The following is a 13,702-nucleotide window of genomic DNA, read 5'->3' as shown; positions in this document are numbered from 1 at the left end:
CAACTGAAGTCATAGTTTTTCTTCACAGTTCTATGGTTAATATGAACACAACTTACCTGAGAAAAATTACTGCCTACAGTAGGGTCATGATTTGACATGATGCTTGATGAACCTCCTAAATACCAATGCATAAAGTTATTTTGCTTTAGTATTGTTATAGGTGTCTTGGCAGTTGTCCTGTTAAGTTTTTGTTCGTTTACGTATTTTGGAAAGACATCTTATTTTCACATGTGAAAGTGGAAGCTTTTAGGAATCACTTCAACTCTGTCAATCCTGGAAACAGACAACAAATCTGTCTTTCTTCTGAACAAGGAAGTACACTGTAAAGGTGCAGCACTCTATTGCTACAAAGGCGTTCTAGGAAACTGTCTTTTATAGTATTATAAGTATATAATTCAATTCAGTTCAAGTTTATTTGTATAGCACTTTTTACAATAGATATTGTCTCAAAGCAGCTTTACAGAACATAAACATAGAACGGAAGGTAAACATAAGGAATAATATAAAGAATTAACAAAAATAAAAATTCAAGATTGTTATTAGATATCTATAGTTCGTAATGTGTATGTATTTATCCCCAATGAGCAAGTCTGAGGTGACTCGGGCAGCAGTGGCAAGGAAAAGCTCCCTTGAATTGGTGAAGAGGAACTTCCTTAAGAGGAACCAGACTCAAAGGGGAACCTCATCCTCACAGGGTGTGATTATAAATATACAGTCTGACAAATGTTGTATACTATTTTTGTAGTATATGTTAAGTTTTGTTTAGTTTCGTTCTAGCCGCATGCTTAAACCGTGGTACCCAGAGCAGGTAGGGTTTTTTAGGGTTGATTTAAACTTAGCATTCAACGAGAACTGTGGCAAACACACTTGGCTGACTTGACACTTAGCAGAGTCGTCCCATGTCCTGGCCTAGCTGTCCTACTGCTAGGGGATCAGTCACATTTGCCACAGAAGAGTTTCTAGCTATAAATTAGTATGATTTTTCCAATCGGAGAACAGAATAGATAAGAAATTGCTTATATGTGAGGCAGTGATGAAAGATGGGATACTTTCAAAGTCAGAAACAATAGAAGTGTAAATGGTAGGATTGTGGCATGGGCCAGTGTGCTATAACCAAGCATTTCATTGAGAAAATCAACCCTTGTAAACTCTGGCACAGCAAGAAGCATTGATATCTCAGCTCCAGGGTCCCTGAGTCAATACCGGGTTCTGGAATTAAGTTTCAGTGCATAATTCTACCACTGTCTGTGTAGGACCTTCTCCCAACCCCCAAAAATATGCATATAGATGGAATAGCTATATTAAATTGGGCATGCATGCACGATTCTCTGCATTGAACTTACATCCCATTGAGGGTGAACACCCAACACATGAATAAAGTTCCCAGAAACTCATAAAAAAAAATCAATTTTTTTCAAGTTTATTTGTATAGCGCTTTTAACAATTGACATTGTCTCAACGCAGCTTTACAGAACATAAACATAACAAAAGGTTATTATAAAGAATAATATAAAGACTAATAGAATACAAAATTCAAGATTTATATTAGAGATATTTTAATGTGTTTGTATTTATCCGCAATGAACAAGTCTGAGGTGACTCCCTTAGATGGTAAAGGAAGAAACCTTGCAAGGAACCAGACTCAAAGGGGAACCTCATCCTCATTTGGGTGACACTGTAGGGTGTGATTATAAATATACAGGCTTACAAATGTTGCATTGATGCAAAAGATCACATGGAGTTCAAATCTCTTCTATAGTAATTCAAAGTCTAACTGGAGCTGGAAGATCTCTAGATGCCTCAGGATTCTCAGAGTCGCCTTCGTCTCAGTGGAGGTCCAAAATCTTCATCGCGCGGAAGACGATCGGAGATGGTACAATTTCTGGATGCCTTGGGATGGGTAGAAAGAGAGAAGCAGTGGAGCGGGATTAACGTATTTGCTGTTCATAATATTTGCAAGTCTGATGTAATAGTGCACAATATTATGGGATGTATTATGTGTAATAATAATAATAATACGTCTGACTAAAGAGATGAGTTTTTAACCTACATTTATTACTGGGTTAGAGAAATGACTGAGAATAAACACTGTACACACTTTGTTTTATTCATCACCAGTCACACTGTCTCTTTTGTCACCCTGGTGTTAGGATGGTAGTAAATTAACACATCTACCCTAACAAACAGAAACCGGTTCCTATTGGTCCGCTTGGCCACGCGAGGGCAGCAGGGCGTTTTTAAACGCGTTAAACGAGCGCGACGCCCATCCTCCGCGGATGCCTTTGTGATGACGTCGATATGAGGCGGACGCTGAGCGGCCATTACGCAGCGGCTTTCTCTCGGAAAGGTCGGCCGACTTAAGGCAAATCCGCCGCACATTATCAACGACGATCTGCTGATTTTGCCAAGCGGCTTTATTAGCAGACCGGCACAAGAACGCGTAAAAACACACACACATTCAGAGTAATACGTTTTCTATCCGCTAACACATCGTTTCGTGGCGTTAAAGCTGCGACGAAAATTCCCTCTGGTGTGCTAAGCTAAGCTAAGCTAAGCTATCTTGCATTGCTAAGCGAAAATTTAGCCAGGCGAGCTAACAAGCTGTTCTCTAACTGAACGAGGAAATTCGTGCCATCCGTCAAGACGTGTTCAGAATGGACGATAAAGTGTTTACTAAAGAATTAGACCAATGGGTAGAACAACTCAACGAGTGCAAGCAGCTCACCGAGAATCAAGTGAGGACGCTGTGCGAAAAGGTAAAGCCTCTGGAGCTAGCGTTAGCTCGCTAGCACTGCTAACACACACACACACACACACACACGTATAAATTGTCGCTTATAAGTGGTGTATGTTTTGAGGGCGATTGAATGATGGCGGTGATTTTTATTTAAAAATTAAACCGTTGACTTGTGTGAGATTTATGACTAACAAACTGTGACTATTTAAACGGGTTTCTTATTTCTTTAGTTTAGTAACTATGACAAACCGCGCAGTTTCCTTGTTTGTGCGCTAGCTAGCTAAAGCTAACGTTACCGCTTCTCAAAATAGAACATGGCTGATTATTGAGCCACAGCCCTGTCTGTGGTTTAGCTACATTAATCAGCTAGTACTAGTTAATTTAAGTTTTTACTCCGTTTTTTAAGTTTTTACTGATATTGTATCGATAATACTTGTTAAATAAACGTCTACTTCACGGTTCAGCGTGATTTTTTAAAAGTACATTTTCAGGTTATCTCTTAGCTGCAGAGTTATTGAGGTAGTTAACTAGCTAACTTGGACAAGTCGCGCAAAAATGGTCATAGATTAACTAACAAACCAACTAACTAACGTTGTCTATCTTAGTTTTTACGTCAGTTTAAGTTAACTGGATGGATTAACCTCGCCTCCTTTCTTTTCCTGTGCTTAATACGTTTATCATATTGCATTTTGTTATCATTTGGTTATAAGTTGTAGTGCTTACTGTTTAATAATGGGTTGGTGGTTATTCAATCAGCAATGACATCAAGCTAGTTAACTAACTAGCATTGATCAGCTACACAGTGACGTCATAGCTGTGGCACACAAACTTTTACAATGATTTCGGTTGTAAATAATTGCATGGTGTTAAGGACTGATTTAAAGTAACCTTTAGTCTTCCCCTGCCCTGTATTTCACCCTCTAGCTGATGAAGTGTTTTAATTACAAAGGTTTCTTGGTATCAACTGTACTAAGCTTCCACAGTGACACACAATTTCTAGCATTAATGCAGCCTTTTATCTTCAGTCTGTTTGATATTTGCATGTTATAATCAATGGAGTGAATTTTTAAGACTGACTTTCATGGACAATTGTCTCAGTATTTAAAAATAACTCCGGTCCTCCATCAAAACCAAGAGGCGGTGAAAGTAAGAGCAAATAATTTTCTGTACACTTGACTTTCCACTTCCACGATGAACTAATGCATTACATTTGTCACTTCTGCCTATAAGTGCTTTTATTTCGGACTTTTTGTCTGTCTGCTCGATTTGTTACCATATAAACACACTGGATTGCCTTCTAATCTCTGTACACAGTGACTGACCCACTTCATGAGATGAAAATTGTGGGTGGAAGAGCATTAGAGATGCCTAACATTTGATGGGTGGCTCGCAATTCTGCCTTTATTAATTAAGTAATCAATTGGATGGAATGGAAGTTAAATTGGAAATGCACTACGTTCGACTGAAAACACGTCACGTTATTGTTGTATTAGGCAAAGAAATTAGAAAAGGTATTTTGCACCAATCCTATTCTAAAGAGCTACACAGCACAGAGTATTGCTGCTTTTTATACAAACACATGATGACACATACATTGTATGCTTTTTCAGTATCCTTTAATCTGTTATAGATCTTACTGCTCAAAATGGGTTTAGTTTGCTGGGTAGATTTTACAGAGCCCAATCATTACAGCCTGTATGGGATGGATTTTTATTTTTTATTTTTTAAGTAAAAGACAAACACAGAATACTGTGTTCTGTTGCAGTAGACATGTTATTGGCATAACGTTTGAGTGAATAGAGATTTACTTCTAACCTCTAAATGTTTTGATATTCCTCTGTGTGAATAACAGGCTTAATGTTCTACATCACAAAGGAATGCACAGTTTTGTAAGTTTTCTTTTAAGATCTCACCACTCGAACACATTTTAATTGCTTTTTTGAAAGATTAAATTTTGTTTATTGTCGACCTGCATATTAGTTATGATGTTGAACCTCCAATCAGCATGTGCACTTACGAGGCAGTGTATTTTTTTCAGTTTATAGTGCTGAGCCAGTGAAGAACTGGAGCGTTATGGCTTTGTTTTAAAGGATAGCTGATTGTATTTTACTACCCCACAAACCTGCCTTGGCCCGTCTGCCTAAATGTGTAAAACAGTTTACAGCAGGGTTGTCGCAGCAACTGCTTTTTCCTTTTCCCGTTATTCACAGTGGTCGTCCCCCATGTTTCAAATGGTGTGCCTGAATATACAACACTTCACAAGCTGCTTTGATCTACACCTGGCTTTAAAACTGCACAACAGTGGGGTCCAGGCAGATCTTGTGAAACTGGAGAAGAAACATCCATCTTAGAAATGCATAACTAATGTGTATTAGTTTTGTTTGATCAAACATTTAGGAAGTATATTGGTTTGATTTTGTTATTCAGTATTTTTACTATTCTTTCAAATTAAGTACTTCATAAATATGCATTTTTTTTTTTCTTTCGTATTCAACATATTTTCACGTTAAGGGTAAATGTGTATATGATAAGTAAGGATAAGTATAATGTACATGTGAGATGACTGTATTTTAAAAGCTGTGCTTTTAACTGTCAAGCACAGTTGATTTTTGACTTTTTTTCAAATATCGAATCGCATCATCATATCACCCAGCTCCTTTATAAAAACACACATCACGCTACACTTGCATGTGTGTAAAAAGCGCAGGGTGGAAAACCGATGCAAAACTACATGCACCGTCAATAAGGGCTCCGTCAATTAAATCCCATCCTTTTCTCATTCCTGATTTCTAAACTCAGATCTATTGCCAAAATCACTGACATAGCATTCATTATTTATTTATTCATTACTTACATAATCTCCAACTCAATTGTTTCATTTTTAAACCCGCCAACTGCTTGGAATGGATTCACTCTCAAACTATTTTGGTCTTTATCTGAAAAGAGCACAGCTCTGAGAGGCTAAACTTGGGTTACTACTGTCCATGGCACCTGCTGTTATGTCCTATTTACTGTGTTAAATGAGGGAAGGGTGGGAAAGAGGAACAAGACTGCAGAGGATGGGTCTCCATGGAAACCCTTGCATTGTCTCCATGGTGACACAGGGGGGTCGTACTTACAACCAATATTTGATTTGATTTCAGAGTTTTACAAAGGTCATTTAGGCTTTAAAATTGTGTTAAGAGTTTTCAACACGTTTGCGTGTGAAAGGTTTCATTCATGCATTAGGAAGAATTTAACCCACGGTTAGACAGCACTGCTTTCAAAATGAGCTTTGCAGAAGATCTGTAAGACAAATAAGTAAGCATGAAATGCGTAGGGGTGAAAATGTTGGTAAAAATGTATCATCTTGCACTCAGCTTCTTATCTTAGAAAACACATTGATTTATTATGCCGTTGATGCCTAATGCTCAGGTTATACCGCCCACTTCAGTTTGATGGCAGCGCTTTTGTGCTGCGGATGTAACTGATATATCTCATTATTTGATTCTCCCTCGCTACAGCATGACTGGTCTTATTTGTTCTATATCTAACCAGGCTAAAGAGATCCTGACGAAGGAGTCCAATGTACAGGATGTGCGCTGCCCTGTCACAGTCTGTGGTGATGTGCACGGCCAATTCCATGACCTTATGGAGCTGTTCAGAATCGGTGGCAAGTCTCCTGACACAAACTACCTGTTTATGGGTGACTATGTAGACAGAGGCTACTACTCGGTGGAAACGGTCACCCTGCTTGTTGCGCTAAAGGTATTTCTAAGATGCACACACTGTAGGGTTTGCAGGAAGCAATAACGATTAGCCTTGCAGTCACAGGTTTGTTCTGAATATCACTGTGCCACTTACTTGACAGGTCCGTTTCCCAGAGCGCATCACGATATTGCGTGGAAACCATGAGAGCAGACAGATCACACAGGTGTATGGCTTCTATGACGAGTGTTTGAGGAAATACGGCAACGCAAACGTGTGGAAATACTTCACAGACCTCTTTGACTATCTACCCCTTACAGCCCTGGTTGATGGACAGGTTAATATACATCCTTTTTGTTAAAGTTTATTTTTAGTACTTTCTTAAAGAAAAGTACTTTCTAGTGCCTGACCACTCGGTTACCACTAATCATTTTTGTCTCTGTAGATCTTCTGTCTGCATGGTGGTTTATCTCCATCTATAGACACACTAGATCACATTCGAGCTCTAGATCGTCTTCAGGAGGTGCCACATGAGGTCAGTAAACAAAGACTAGCTTTAAAGCTACTAGTCATTCCTTCCCCTTCAGTATTCTTTGATCGTTTCAACGATTTGTTTGATGCATTTCAGGGTCCGATGTGCGACTTGCTGTGGTCAGATCCCGATGACCGTGGCGGTTGGGGAATCTCTCCCAGAGGTGCAGGTTACACTTTTGGACAGGATATTTCTGAAACTTTCAACCATGCCAACGGTCTTACCCTGGTCTCCCGTGCCCATCAACTTGTTATGGAGGTAATCGGATTTACAGTTTGGCATTAAAAAAATCCACATGCAATGAAAATTTAGAAAATTACATTGTAGGTTTTTATATATATATATATATATATATGTGTATGTATGTATGTATGTATATGTTTCAATTGAATTATTTTTCTCCTTCAGGGATACAACTGGTGTCATGATAGGAACGTTGTCACCATCTTTAGTGCACCAAACTACTGCTATCGCTGTGGCAACCAGGCTGCTATCATGGAACTGGACGATACTCTCAAATATTCCTTGTAAGTATTAGCAGCCGATTACATGTTTTATAATGTAAATCTTTACAAATCCATGCAGGGTCTCAAACAAATGCCCTGAATTGGATAAGTACACATCTACCATTTATCTCTCACTGCCGTTTCAAACATGTTTAACTCTTTTTATCTTGACTCTTATTCTTTCAGCCTTCAGTTCGATCCCGCACCTCGGCGTGGAGAGCCCCATGTCACCCGCCGCACCCCCGATTATTTCTTATAAACACACACAAGGCCTGACGTAGGAAAAACGACCTCTAAAGCAAACAACAAATACGGCAGATCCCTGCATATATACATGTATTCATCCCACCGCGTGTGTATATATTTGGGGATGTGTTATGACATGACATGAAAGCACTAACATGGACCAAAATGTGCCATACACGCATTTAATGCAGAAATACAAATTGCCCTGTGTCTCAGTACAGCTACACAGTGTCCCGTTTTAGCCTTTAGTGCAACTGCCTGCTGTATACTATGGATAGTGTTCTTTGTTCTTGAAATGTACATGACTGAGCAAAAAAAAAAAAAAAAATCTGATATCTAGCTTACCCCCTTCAGTATCACTGGACAAATGTTGTTTAAGTTGGCAATGCCAGGCATGTGAAATAAGGTAACATTTTATACAAGTGCACAAGCTTACATCCTTTGCTGTCTTCACCGAACACTATACTATTGGGTATGAATGCTTAATCTGAGGGAGGAGCCTTTTCCTTTTTGGGAGTGTATGCTTTCATGTATATGGAGCCCTATCTTAACTCAACCGTCTATCTCTTTGTCTACCATCTTTTGTGTTCACTGTCTTTTCTGTGTATTTGTCATAAAGTGATTGCCTCTTCTTTGGTGTATTTGAACTAATAAAGTCCTTTTATTGCAAGCTACTCCAAATAAATGTTTGGTGTGTGTGTTTGTTTTTTTTCTTGGAATCTGTTGTATGATCACAAATGTGTAACTTTGGGTGAGGTCTGATGTTTAAAGCACAAACCACCATAAGAGAACCAGCTGCTGTTCTTTTTTTGCTTTCTTAAAAAATTCGAAGGTTCTAATAAGCATTAATGGTTTCCTTTAGTGCGACCCATAATCTTCCAGCACGGTTTAAACCTATGTAGGGCAAAGTTAACTAAAGCTGAAGCCATAATCCGAAGGTGAGGTTTGTTTTTTCTTTCCAAACCCTCTTTCAGGAACTGTGATGTCATGTAAACATTGTTGTTTTCACTGTAAGCAACAGCTACCTTTTGATAAACACGCTTATGAAACTGTTCTGCTGCAAATATAGTACCAATTTTATTGAATTGAATTTCCTGTAATTAGTGGTTATACAAAATCACCTGACTGAACCAATGCTGCAGGCTGTATACAGTTAGCATGTAAGGAGTATACCTAGTGATTTGTTCATTAACATTAATCTGACTTTTCCTATAGCAGCATATTCATTAGCAAAACATTTCATATCCTTATCACAGTCTTACTGAAAGTATTGGAACAGTAAGGACGGTTCTTGTTCGTGTACATTTTAGTTTGGGATCAACAGAATTTCTGCTTTCTACTTTTGCTAACCTACAAATTGGGTAGAATTTAACCACAACATTAAGTTGTTAACCGCATCTAGATGTAAACATCACTACATGAATGCTGAAATTCTCATTGTCTCATTTATCTTTCGATCTCAAACCCAAGTGGCTGCAGCGTATAGAAAAATATACAGTTTTTTCCTTGCCGTTTCAATACTTTTCAGACAGGACTAACATATTGCCAGCAAGTTCTAATAAAGTACAGAAAAGCATAGCATGGTGCACGAGATCAAACTGCTACATTGCCCATCTAAGTCTTTACATCAGTCAATAGATTTGTAAGGTTTAAACCTAGTGGGTTTTCTTCATTATAGATTTTTTTTTTCCTGCAATAAAGAATACAAAAAATATGTCAAGTTAAAATGTTACAGAAATGTCCAGAAGTAACTGCAATCTATAGAGTTTTCTATTTAATTGGGTCAAAGAGTTCCATCAAAAGGGTGGACTTTTATTGGAAGCGTGAAGGCCATCTAATATTCCATTATAAATAAAGGTCCAGGTGCCTCGACTCCGCTGCTTGGTATTGATATTAGGACGGGTCTTTTTCCTCCACGTTAAGGACGGTGTGTGCGACAATCCCAACATCTTCCACGCTGAGGTCCGTTCGTGTGGGCAGCGGCCGTCTGGGGTAAGACGTGTACAAAGCATAAAGAGTGGGAGAGTATCCAGACTTGTGCAACCAGTCTAAAAGGACCTAAGGATGATAAGTCAATATTTTATTACACCTTTAAAGGAAGTATTCACTGGAACAGTAACACAATAGTCCATGTAAGCCACATTTCCACCATGGTAGGTTAGTGTTTATTGTTTGCTTCTTACTTAGCTTTGCATTTCAATTCTAACTTAAAACTTAATTCAAACACACAATGTGGATGATGTTTCAGCTTTACCCTCGTTGATGATCAGAGTTTCACACGTGACTATGTTCTCACAGGACACAATATGGTGCTGCCTCCATACTACAAATAAGTTCAGTCCTCATGAACAGTGTGAAATACTCAATCCATGATCCATGACCTACTCACAGTCCAGATAAATATGTCCATGTTTTATTAAGTATTAATCAATAAGCAAACATTTCAGTGGTAAAAACTAGACATTTTTAGCTTGGGGGCGGGGCTTGTGAGTGGCGTACCATTTCCTGTGGAATGCGATGTTGATGTCATGCACGAAAAACTTCATTTGATTTGGAATTTTGTTTATTTTACAGAAAATTCACATTCTGGGAGTCAAGATCTAAAAGTGTGCAAATTTTCAACACTGATTTAAAATGGTAAAAATCCCAGACCAGTGCCATTCTAGGGTCCAGTACATGAAAAGCATGCTGGCTTGCAATAGGAGTGAGGACACAACAACAATATAGGAGCCAATATGTTGTATTTTTGCACCATAAACCACCTAAGCATATACACACATATTCAACTGTAGTGCATAACAACATCAGTGCATTGTAAGATGCCCAAGTATGCTTTTCTACACTCAAATGGGTAAATCAGAGAGCCATAATCTCACACAGAATTTCCTAATTTTTTGTTTTTGTAAAAATAAAAACCTGACACAAGTAAAGAACAGATGAAATGATACTAACAAAAGTTCTCATGTGTCATCATCCTGTCAGTCATCGCATCTCAACTGAATGGAACAGACTTGCGTCACTTCATAACTGGGGCAAGTGGTGGCCTAATGGTTAGAGAGTTTGACTCATAACCCTAAGGTCGTGGGTTCGAGTCTTGGGTTAGCAATACCAAGACTGAGGTGCCCTTGAGCAAGGCACTGAACCCCCCCAACTGCTCCCTGGGCGCTGCAGCATAAATGGCTGCCCACTGCTCTGGGTGTGTGTGTTCACATTGTGTGTGTGTGTGTTCACTGCTGTGTGTGTGCACCTTGGATGAGTTAAACGCAGAGAACGAATTCTGAGTATGGGTCACCATACTTAGCCGTATGTACCGTCACGCCACTTTTTAATAACTGTATTGTCCGCTGTCTGACTGAACTAAATTTATTCCAGAGATGACTTTTTCACACTAGGCAACTTGTAGGGCCGGAAGAAATGACCTTGCGGGCCGCTTTTCTGTATTTATGTATTTGTTAATGTAACAGATTTTGGGTGAGACAGACTTGCTCTGTTTGTTACTGCTTGAAAATTCCAGTACAACTCTGCAGAGGAAACTCAGACACCAAATAATGTCCTGGCTGGCAAAGCATTTCTTTACCAGTTATCTTTAATACATTATGAATGAATCAGGATTTACTCACTGTAGATCTGCATGTTTTTAAAAATCTTCTCTGGACTGTTCTTCCGCTGGGAAATCTCAGAGCAATTTTTACAACCTGAGGAGGAATCGTTACATTAGTCAGTTAAAATAAGCGTTCCAGGTGAAGAGGTAGAAGAACTGTATTGTATACAACATTTCATAATGATAGTGAGATAATAAGATGCTACAGATTAGATTGTGTAGGGATTATTTTGTGACCAATCACATTAGAGATATCAGAGATAACATCTCTGACATAGCGTATCATAATATATATATATATTCTACTTCTATGGCATTTATACATACGCTAACATCTCCAAAACTGAGCCAAAATGCCATAACGGAAAAAAATGATATAATTTGGTGCTATATTTCTGCTCTGTGTCGTTACATTACATTTATTACAATACAAACTAAATTATCTTAACATAGAGGCAAAGCGAAGGTTTATAATAGGCCATATTTTAAAGGTGGTCATTTTTTTCTGCAACACACGTCTCCCAGAAATCCTGTAGGAATCAGTTACAGTGAATAAAAGCAGACAAGCTCACTCACCCCATTAGCATCTTCTGAAGGTTCATCAGGTAAGGTTATGATCTTGAATAGGAAAAAAAAGAAAGCTAATCATGTAATAATAAATACATCCTCATACCATACATCATTAACCCCATAGACCATGATGTGCACCATAACTCTGCCACCGCAGCAATGTACTCAGAACATTTCTTACCTTTTTTTCTTTCAGCAGTTGTGTCTGGACGGGAACTGGACTCGGCACCTCTAGCTCCTTTCGCTTCCTTGCAGCCATGTGGTTAGGAGTGTCATCATCGGCAGTGGTATGTGCCATCACCTGTTCCTCCTGCATCATTAGCTACAGTTACAGCAATTACAACTAAAATTGTCATAGTAACACAACTTATTAGTGATGATGACAGAGAAAAGACTGTAGTGTTGGTTGTACTAGGTGTCTAGGCGTCTCACCCCTCCGAGTGGGAAACCCTGGCTAAGTTTCCAGCTTTGTCCTGACATACGATAGAAGCCTTCCTCTTTCTTCCTGAGCACTGCTCCCTGTCGAGGTTTCACCACTGCTTCCAGGTATCCGTCTGACTAAAGGAAAAAAGAAAACACAAACTCAGCTTATGTGACATGCGAAGCAGCTGACGTTAAAAGGTGCAGAATGTCATGTTAATTGACACGTCAACAAGTTCTTTTTTTGGTGTCTATTTGCAAGTGGTTAAGAAAGAAAACCAGCTTCATTGTACACCCTAAACAAAAGTTGCTGATGTCTGACATTTGACTTTAGAATTTAATGGTAGATTATGGTATAATATTAAACATGGAATTTGCATGTAGGAAATCTTTATATTAGAAATTGTTCTCCAAATATTGCTTAAACACACAGAAATATACAAATGAAGTGCTGCTCTGAATATACAGAAAATTCAATAGAAATGCCACAGCGGGGATGTGGTAGCTCAGATGTTGGACTACTGATCAGAAGGACATGAGTTTGAATTCCAGGGCCACCAAGCTGCCACTCCTGGACCTCTGAGCATGGCCCTTATCCCTCAATTACTCAGCTGAGATAAACGGAAGTCTGCCAGATGCCATAAATGGAAATGTAATTAAAACCAGGAGTCACGTTTAGTAAGACAACTGCAATTTACCTGGCAAGCAACAGCAGACTATAAACATTCCAAAATGCTCCTTTTTTGTAAGCTGAAGCGTAAAATTAATTATTATTATTTCTTATTTCTGCAGTACAAATGTGTGTGACTGTACAAACCTTAAAGCTGTGTTGATGCTGTTGCTCCTTTCTAGCTTTCTCCAGTTTAACTCTATTGTGTGGATCTTCAGCTGGACCTGCAATGACAATAAAGCACTGAGGGCCAGTAGGTAGAAAGTGTCGGAGAATTATTCCTGAAAATAATCTACTAAAGTCCATGAAATTCATCCGAGATTAAAGCTTAGAGCAAAATATGTATGTGAATATGTATGTGGAATGTATGTGACACTCTTAGAAGAAGTAGGAGTTAATCCTAGGAATACGATTTTAATCATGAACTAGAGAGAAGATTCTGTGCCAGATGAAAACACAATCGCAGCCAGGGGAAAACCTGAAAAGCAATACACAAATGATCTTTTCACTCATGTGATTAAAGCAAAATACAACACTTAAATGGCACTGCACTTATACCTTTCAATCACGTCTTCATTTTAGACTCTTTTCTTGGCTAGAAGTATCAAAAGTGAATAATTAAACTAAACTGGATTTTTTTCTACTCGGTTTACAGCTCCTTTCAGTCAACATTTTTTTGTACTAGTGAAACATTTAAAAATACTCTAATTCATCATGGAAATTAGAGTCTTTT

The 13,702-nt window shown here is 38.6% G+C and overlaps 2 protein-coding genes across 5 annotated transcripts in view; one reads left to right on the top strand and one right to left on the bottom strand.

Annotated features, from left to right (window-relative positions):
- The first annotated feature begins 2,265 nt into the window (after positions 1-2,265).
- ppp2cb (protein phosphatase 2, catalytic subunit, beta isozyme) lies at positions 2,266-8,393 on the top strand. The gene is made up of 7 exons (XM_027141059.2): positions 2,266-2,756; positions 6,275-6,484; positions 6,588-6,761; positions 6,870-6,959; positions 7,053-7,214; positions 7,365-7,483; positions 7,649-8,393. The coding sequence occupies exons 1-7, from the start codon at positions 2,655-2,657 to the stop codon at positions 7,719-7,721; spliced, it is 930 nt and encodes a 309-aa protein (XP_026996860.1). The 5' UTR covers positions 2,266-2,654; the 3' UTR covers positions 7,722-8,393.
- Positions 7,992-13,702, bottom strand: part of ubxn8 (UBX domain protein 8) — an 8,559-nt gene continuing 2,848 nt past the window's right edge. Inside the window, exons 3-8 of one of the 4 annotated variants that reach the window (XM_027141061.2) lie at positions 13,117-13,193; positions 12,312-12,437; positions 12,061-12,201; positions 11,886-11,927; positions 11,329-11,403; positions 7,992-9,766 (exon numbers count right to left, since the gene is read on the bottom strand). In XM_027141061.2, coding sequence (XP_026996862.1) covers positions 9,602-9,766; positions 11,329-11,403; positions 11,886-11,927; positions 12,061-12,201; positions 12,312-12,437; positions 13,117-13,193 — 626 coding nt within the window. In that variant the 3' untranslated portion in view covers positions 7,992-9,601. The remainder of the gene's footprint in view (positions 9,767-11,328; positions 11,404-11,885; positions 11,928-12,060; positions 12,202-12,311; positions 12,438-13,116; positions 13,194-13,702) is intronic. The other 3 variants (XM_027141063.2, XM_027141062.2, XM_027141064.2) reach the window with 3 other exon arrangements.

Source organism: Tachysurus fulvidraco, chromosome 20 (assembly GCF_022655615.1).
Source record: "Tachysurus fulvidraco isolate hzauxx_2018 chromosome 20, HZAU_PFXX_2.0, whole genome shotgun sequence".
Lineage (NCBI taxonomy): Eukaryota > Metazoa > Chordata > Actinopteri > Siluriformes > Bagridae > Tachysurus > Tachysurus fulvidraco.
This window is presented reverse-complemented; position numbering and strand designations above follow the sequence as displayed.

Coding starts and splice junctions, on each gene's coding strand:
- ppp2cb (XM_027141059.2), top strand. CDS start 2,655: ATGGACGATAAAGTGTTTACTAAAGAATTAGACCAATGGGTAGAACAA. Junction 2,757..6,274: donor TGAGGACGCTGTGCGAAAAG/GTAAAGCCTCTG, acceptor ATATCTAACCAG/GCTAAAGAGATCCTGACGAA. Junction 6,762..6,869: donor CAGCCCTGGTTGATGGACAG/GTTAATATACAT, acceptor TTGTCTCTGTAG/ATCTTCTGTCTGCATGGTGG.